Source organism: Mustela nigripes, chromosome 18, assembly GCF_022355385.1.
Source record: "Mustela nigripes isolate SB6536 chromosome 18, MUSNIG.SB6536, whole genome shotgun sequence".
In the NCBI taxonomy this organism is placed as follows: domain Eukaryota; kingdom Metazoa; phylum Chordata; class Mammalia; order Carnivora; family Mustelidae; genus Mustela; species Mustela nigripes.
The window spans coordinates 17,259,157-17,268,002 of record NC_081574.1 but is presented as its reverse complement, the minus strand read 5'-3'; the positions used below and the strand labels follow the sequence as shown (position 1 = coordinate 17,268,002).

Here is an 8,846-nt window from a genome sequence, read left to right as displayed (position 1 = left end):
ACATTTTTCCATTTCTTTGTGTCTTCCTCAATTTCTTTCATGAGTACTTTATAGTTTTCTGAGTATAGATTCTGTGCCTCTTTGGTTAGGTTTATTTTCAGTTTTATTTTTGATGCCACTTTCTAACTACATTACACAGTAAGTAATAACATGCAGGTAGTGATACTTAGTAAGACCAAATAAAATTTCAGGTAGGAACGAAAGAATCATTAAGAACGATATTAGCTTCTAAAGATAAAACCCTAATGCTTACAGTCTTCTTTCTTCTTAATCCATTGCAGTGTGGCTTGTAATTCATCAGTGCACTATAATTTAAAATTGTCAGTGGCTTTTTTACCCCTCTAAATCCTTATCATGCTGTACTTCGCATAGTGTTGTTGTCCTTTGACTTCCATAATGTACTTTCTTGGTAATTTTTACTTTTCTCATTGTGTGCCTGGTCCTTCCACTGATTCAGATCCGTTTTTTCCCCCCCACTTTTTCTATCTGAAAATTGTTATTTCCTATCAGTTTTCTGGTTCTTTCTTAATGCCTGTATTCGCACTTGTTTGTCATATTGTTTCCTCAGACTAACTAAATCCAAGCTTGCCTTGTTTTACTTTTAGTTTGCCCACCAGTCCCAAGAGTAGATATTTTGGCATTATCTTTAGTTCTTCCTTTTCAGAGTTCTCATAACCAAACTATTACCACATATTTCTGGTATCCATATGTTCTTCTCTAGTTCTTCTGGTATAATGTTTAGTGTTGTAATTTGTTTTAGATTTGGCTGTCAGCAGTATTTAATTAACCTTTATTTCTTAAAATAGATGGATTTTATGCGTATAATTTTTTCTTGCGAAGCATGAGGGCAAAGTGAATACCTTGGATTGGAGTCTTACTCAATTTTGTATTTCTAGCAGAGTTGCCCGGCACATAAAAGGTGTTGAAGAAATGTCCTTTGGAAAAAATTTAAAAAGTCTTTTGTTCAAAGACTCAAGGAAGAGCTTTCTTCCATCCAAGTACTAACCAGGCCCGACCCTGCTTAGCTTCCGAAGGAAGAGCTTTCTTAGTTCTGAGTTCTGTTAACAGGAAAGAATCCATTTGAATGGTAGCCATTTCTTTCTTTCTTTCTTTCTTTTTTTTTTTTTAACTCTTTTTACTATAGAAGACAGTATTGCTAGCATTCCTATTTGGTAATATTATTAAATAAATATTAATGGTTCTCTTTACAAAATTGTTTCAATGTATATTTTTCCTCTTTTTAGGGTTTGGAAGGAAAGATGTCGTAGAACACTTACTACAGATGGGTGCTAACGTCCATGCGCGTGATGATGGAGGTCTCATTCCACTTCATAATGCCTGTTCTTTCGGCCATGCTGAGGTTGTAAGTCTGTTACTGTGCCAAGGAGCTGATCCAAATGCCCGGGATAACTGGAACTATACCCCTCTGCATGAAGCTGCTATCAAAGGGAAAATCGACGTATGTATTGGTAAGTATTATTTGATGATATCTAAGTTGTTAGATCAACCTGACAGGTATAACATTTTAAATAAAGGTTTACCATTTTTCTTTCCTTTTTCTTTTTATTGTGGTAGAAATCGTGTTCTCTCAGAATAAGAAGGCTTTATTACTTTTTACTCTTAGAAGCAATTTTTTTCCATCAAAAGGGAAATAAGGAGATGGCAATATAAACTTGGTTAAGAAAAGGATTCACAACATTAACTGTCCAAATGCAAGTCAGGTGCTGACTGATGTGGAACATAATTTTGATGGATTACTATTACAAATTTAGTTAATTTACAGTCTCTTTAAAAGACTGCAGTTTTCCGTCCTAGCATCAAATGAGTGCCATTATAAAATACAAGGTCTTACTGAATTAGATGACATATTTGGATGCTTTAGGTTGATTCAAGGAAAGTCATCTAGCACTAAGGCAAAATCTTTTTGTTTATGTTGCTATGAGTGAACACTGGCTATTAGCACTGGGAAGCTTTCAGTGAGTGGCTCAAATACAGTGGTACAAAGCATAACATGTTCAACATGTGCCATAACCTAGAAAAAAAGCAACATGTGCCATAACCTAGAAAAAAAGCAAAGTTCAGTAAAACTGAACTTTTCAACCATTTTAAATTTCAAGATGATATGAAATTGTATTTAGAAATCAACATTTCTTTCTCTTTTGTATTTATCTAAATTGTGTGTGTGTGTGTGTGTGTGTGTGTGTATCTAATATTTTGCTTTACTGTATACCATTCATTTTTAAATCTAAAACAAGCTTCCAGAAGACCAGTATTTATTTCTTGAACTTCAGAATGGTGGATATTTGTTTAGTCTGTGGCAGATTGATTTGCATAGTTGTCTTCTGGGAGGACATCCATTTCAAGTTTAGTTTTTCATGTTTATCTTTATCATAAAACTCAAATATATAAATCATTTTTAAAGATGTATGGTGGTATAGTTATTAAGATTTTTCCAGTGTCCAGTATATTTTTTATTTTCCCTCAAATTACTGCAATGCCTGATGTATGACTTCTTTATCACATTCTCTGTCATTGTCTTTTGTTACTTCCACATCTTTTGACATGAGCCCTTGGATACCCTGGTCCTTTTTGATCTTTGAGATCTTCCATTTTCATTTTATTCTCCCATTTCCTCCTAAGTCTTTCACTGACCACATCCTGAGCTACATTATTACCTAAAACTACCGTGAAAAGCTTGAACTTTTAAGTATCCTCTCTGACCACAAAACCTCTTTAGTTGTGGTAAGTTACCATGTGATGATTAGTATTTGAACTTGATATGTATTCTTACCTAATCTAGAGTGATAACTTCCCTATCTTCATTCCTTCTTGCTTTACCTTGTGAAGTATGTTGGATTCTTTTGTCATTAGTCACACAATTTTATATAGTTTTCACCTTCTCCAATTATCATTTCTAGGCTTCAGTGTTCTATTTTCTTACCTCTACACCTCTGAATTTTCCATTCTATCGGTGCTTTTAATATCTTACCGAAATGAATATTCTTTCCTCTTCCTCCTAATCCCCCTCCCAACAGTACATAACGAAAATGCTCCTTTTATCTAGGTTCTGTTGAAATGAAAGACTAGATGTAGGACGTGAATTTTTAGAGAATGGATCTCCATAGCCCCCAGCCCCATATCTGTAGTGTACTTTGGCACATCATGTTTTCCTTCTGTTTAACTTCCTGTGTCTTATAAAAGTTGAGGGAAAGGAAAGGGCACCTTCAAATTATAATCAAAATATAATTGAGGATACAGCTGCTATTAAAATAGTTATTATGGGAAACAAGATTGGTTATAGACCCTTTTGTACATTTAATTAGCTTTCAGGAACCTGTTAGGAAACCAAATATATCAAAACCTCCCATAGTTTATATATCATACCTTCTGAATTTGAGTATAGTTAAGGGATTTTAAAGTGTTACTATAGGCAAATTTCCACTTTGGGACAACTGGTCGAAAGCTTGAGTGTGATGGTTTGGAGAGATTAGTGTGCAGAATTAATTTTTGAAAGGTTTTTGCCTTGATGATGAAATGCTGACCTGATTTTTTTCATATTAACCGTATCTCTATATGTGAGGTAGAATAGAGAATACTTTTGATTTTATAACGTTAGAGCCAAGACACATTATCACTGGCTTAAGGGAAGCAGCAGGATGGTTGCTTCAAAGCACACGTTTTGGGACTATATGGTGACCTGACTAGTTACCGGCTATATATGAAACTAGGGCCCACTTAACTACCCTGTTTCGTTAGATGTGAAACGGGAATGCTTGGATTCTCAGGAGGATTAGCTGATGACAAATGTAAAGTTCTTAGAGTACTTGATATGGTGAATGTTAAATAATAAATATTGGTTGCTATCTTTCTTAATTGAAATCTTGTTGACGTATGTTATATTAGTTTCAGGTGTACAACATAGTGATTAGACAATTTTATACTTTATGCTGTGCTCACTACAAGTGTAGGGACCATCTGTCACCATACAGTGCTACTTATCACAATACTGTTGACTATATCCCCTGTACATTTTTATCCCCATGGCTTATCCCTTCCATAGCTGGAAGCCTGAATCTCCCACTCCCCTTCACCCATTTTTCCCATCCCCCCTCTGCCCTCCTCTTTGGCAGCCATCAGTTTGTTCTCTGTATTTATGGTTCTGTTTCTGCTTTTTGTTTGTTTGCTTTGTTTTTAGATTGTACAAATAAGTGAAATCATATGGTATTCATCTTTCTCTGTCTGATTATTTCCCTTAGCATTATACCCTCTAGGTTCATCCGTATTGTTGTAAATGGCCAGATTTCATCCTTACTTATGGCTGAGTGATAGTCCATTGTGTGTGTGTGTGTGTGTGTATATATATATACCACATCTTCTTTATCCATTCATCTTTCTTATCTTTCATATCTTGGCTATTGTAAATAATGCTGCAGTAAATATAGGGTGCACATATCTTTTTGAAGTAGTTTTCATTTTCTTTGGGTAAATACCCAATGGTAGAGCTAAAGAATCATGTGCTATTTCTATTTTTTTTTTTTTAATTTATTTATTTGAGGGAGAGCAAGTGTGAGCGGGGGAGGGGCAGAGGGAGAGAAAAAGAGGGGGAGAGAGAGAGAGAGAGAGAGCAGGAGACCCCCTACTGAGCACAGAGCCCAACATGGGGCTCAATCTTATACCCCAAGACCACGACCTAAGCCAAAATCAAGAGCTGGACATTTACCAACTGAGTCATCCAGGTGCCCCTTTATTTTTAATTTTTTGAGGAACCCCCATACTGATTTCCATATTAGCTGCACCAATTTACATTGCCACCAACACAGCCTGAGGGTTCTTATTTTCCACATCCTCACCAACACTTGTTATTTTCTGTCTTTTTAGGTCTAGCCATTCTGACAGGTGTAATAGCAGTTATTAATTGCTATTATTACTGCTAAGATCTCAGCCTGAATTCTGACTTTAATGTAATGTAGATTTCCTGATTTCTTCTCTTTGCCCATTATTGACTTTTTTTTAAAAGGCCAATTTATAAAAGTCTGTCCCAACAAAGCAAATAAATGAAAAAAAACCAGACTCATAAATACAGGAATAAAGTAGTGGTTGCCAGAGGGGAAGGCCGTGGTGGTGGGAGGGGTATGGGCGAAACGCATGAAGCGGATTAATAGGTACAGATTTCCAGTTAAAAAAACAAAAAGCACTGAGCCTGGGTGGCTCAGTGGATTAAGCCTCTGCTTTCAGCTCAGGTCATGATCTCAGGGTCCTGGGATCAAGCCCCGCATCAGGCTCTCTGCTCAGTGGGAAGCCTGCTTCTCCCTCTCTCTCTGCCTGCCTCTCTGCCTACTTGTGATCCCTGTCTGTCAAATAAATAAATAAATCTTAAAAAAAAAATACAACAAAAAACAAAAAAGAAACAAAAAGTCTATCCCATGTGTTTCTTAGATGCTGTTTAGCTACCATAATAAAGAACAAAATACAGCCTGAGATTATTTTAAAAAATCAAGTTTTAAATGTTTGTATAATTAAACCAACTACTTAAGACAGAGGTCATGTTAATTATATTAATGCTGATGATATAATTTTTATATTTAACAAATCTAATTTACTTTAGAAATTAACATTTTTCTACCTTTAGAACTTATTCATTTCTCCCTGTTTCTCCCTACTCCCAGATATAAAGTCACCAAAAATTAAAATAAATGACATCTTCTTTTCTAAATATATGTCACATGATTTTTTTGAGACTATCCAAGTGTTAGTGCTTTGAAATTCCATTTAAAAAGCCAAGTCGTAGACATATCTTTCACAAAGTTAATTGAAATAAAATCTGGGAGTCCTAATAGACATTTGTCTTTTTCTTTCTTTCTTTCTTTCTTTTTTTTAAATTTTGGCTAGCTAGTACCAGCTACTTTTCTGATTTTGGAGATTTAAAACAATGAGTGATCATTCTATGGAGAAATACAGAAGCTTCTGGAGTCCCACCTCTCTTCTTCCTATCTATCCTGGGATGGCCTATCTATCCAAGGGATGGCCTTGTTTTGGTCAATCAGATAACCCCTTCTATACTGTTGAATTTTGAGTACAAAGCCTTAGAAATATTAAGGAATCATTCACTGTAGCAGTTTTGTTTCCTGCAGTGTTACTAGTGGCCCCACTCCATTAAGGTAGACAGAATTGGTTTCTGTCATTTCCAATGAATGCTGCAGAGATCTTGAGGATATAGCTAGGTGGAAGTTCCAGTATGGGGCCTCTAAGATAATCAAGAAATCTCTTAAATCTTTATATAATTTCTATTATCTACACTATTTACATTTATACCACACTCTCATTTCTTCTTCTTATACTCTGTGATTCTCAAGGGAGAAGGGGACAGAGCTAGTTCCCTTTGGAGACTTCTGGATTCCTCACCAGCATGGAGCAGTGTGCTGACTTCATAGCAAACAATTTCAGTGATAATGGAGGTGTGTGGTTTTGTAAGACCTGTGGGATTCTCACTGATTGGAATATCCAGCATTTAGATCTGAAAGCCCAGTAAACCAAGTGAAAAATTCTCAAAGAGGGGAAGAATGAACAATCAGAATATACCCAGAATTGCTGTAGGGGTCGGATAAATACCTGAATAAAAAAATAAAACTAAAAAAGATTCCCTTGGGGAAATTAAAGTGTAATGTGGAAGAAGCCTTCCTGAGGCCAAAACAATCTAATATTTTTCTAAGGTAAAAAATTCAATAGATGAATTAAAGAAAAACCACATTAGTAGCCTAAAGATCATATGAGAAATAACCCCCTATACAGAGCAAAATGTTAGCATCATGAAGTCATAAAGGTAAATAGACGCAGGAAGTCAATATTATTTTGAATACCTAATGTGGTAGGAGTTTCAGGAAGGAAAAAGAAAGAAGAAAGAAAAAAGGAATTGATAGAAGAGAGCAGTAGTAAACAAATGATAAGCTGGAAACACCCAAGTCTTGAGATTGAAGAGTCACAGAATTCCACGCTAGATTGATGAGAAGAGGCACACCGAGGAAGACAAATGTGTATATACTGATGTTTTCCAGGTAGAAAGAGTTGAAAGATCCTTCAAGTTCCCCTGTAAAGGTGGAGGTCGGAATTAAGCAAAGGACTTTCCATTTACAACACTTAAGGTTCGAAGTCAGTGGAATACCTTCTAAAGACTCCTGGAAGAAAAGTAACAGAAATTCTCTTGATAAAGAGGAGTTCGTCAGCTTTTTCGGGGTATGAGAGGCTGAATAGAGCAAGTGACATTATTTTAAAGAAACAAAGCTCCTGTCACTTGCTTTCTCTCTCTCTCTCTCGGTACTTTCAAATAATGCTTGACTTCATTTGTCTTACATGCAAAGACTAAGAGGATCCTTACTATATAAATATATCTTACTTGGAAACCTCAGATTCAAACTGCTACTTAAAGTCTAACAATTAGCAGTTTAAAACATTTTTCAGGCTCAGTGGCATTATATTATACTGCTTGGAGTCAAAAAGATGTGGTGGGTCTTTGAGCAAGTTCCTTATTCTCTTTTAGTATTAAAGTGACAGTAAGAACTGTACTTCATATAGTTGTTAAGGGGATTACATGTGAGGATGCAAATAAAGTACCTTCGCGTAATATCACCGTATATGCTCAGTAATTAGTAACTGCTCTCATGTTAGTAAAAAAATAACATGATCAAAAATAATATTCCTACCGTATTATATAATATTGATTCAGACATTTTTTTATTTATTAAAAATGCAAGAGAAAATGGAGCTGTGATGATACTTTTTAATATTATATTTTTAATATATTTTTTAAGCAAATTGGTTTATTAGGAGAGATTAGGTCAGCTATACAGAGTATCACTTAATACCATAATTAAAGTTAACTATTGAAATCAATTAATAAACATTCTTAGGTACAGTTCTTAATTTTTTCTTATCCCAATTTAAAATTTCAATTACTTATTTAATATGTAATAGGATTTCTGCCTCCCCCCCATTATTTACCATTTGGAGAGTCTTCGTTATATAATTGTATCTTGTCTGTTCTTTTTCTTTGTCATAGAAAAGGGCATGCCTTAGTTGGTGAGTATTCAACTGCATAAAACTTAAGTTCAGGGATGCCTGGGTGGCTCACTTGGTTAAGCGGCTACCTTCGGCTCAGGTCATGATCCCAGCATCCTGGGATCGGGTCCCACATGGGCTCCTTGCTTGGCAGGGAGCCTGCTTCTCCCTCTGCCTCTCCCTGCCACTGTGTCTGCCTGTGCTCACTCACTCTCTCCCCCGTCTCTCTGACAAATAAATAAATAAAATCTTTAAAAAAAAAAAAACAAACTTCATATCCTGGATAAGATTCTAGTTCAGAAAAAAACAAAACAGACATTATTACATTATACAGTTTATGTAATTTTTATATAAACATATGCACATATGTACGTGTGTGTATGTTTATGTGTGTGTGTGAAATTAGGTGATTAATCACCCAGCTGATCACTTGTTATTGTGGCCTGATAAAAAAGAAGTTACCAGCAATAGGAAAGATTTTGCTCTTAGAGTCACGAAGACTACTGTGGTCCGCTGCAAGAAACAGTAAATAGCAATCAGGGGACCTGGTGACTACTCTTGGATCTCTCATTAGTAGGCACTTTGACTTGGGACAGATTATGGGGCAGATTACTCTCTGTACTTTAATTACTTTGTTTATCAAATGGAAATAATGGAACTATTCTATTTATTTTTTTTTTTACCTTGCTGTTATTTTATAGAAGTATTAGGGGATGGAGGAGGGTCATGTGTGTTATAGTTGTGCTTTTAAAACTTGTAGCTATAAGAAGGGACATGCTATATGTATTAGGCAA

The 8,846-nt window shown here is 35.5% G+C and overlaps 1 protein-coding gene across 1 annotated transcript in view; it reads left to right on the top strand.

The window, feature by feature from the left end:
- TNKS (tankyrase) overlaps positions 1 to 8,846 on the top strand; it is a 207,978-nt gene that overhangs the window by 27,044 nt on the left and 172,088 nt on the right. The window contains exon 2 of the mRNA XM_059384394.1: positions 1,245 to 1,469. Within this exon, the coding sequence (XP_059240377.1) occupies positions 1,245 to 1,469 (225 nt within the window). The remainder of the gene's footprint in view (positions 1 to 1,244; positions 1,470 to 8,846) is intronic.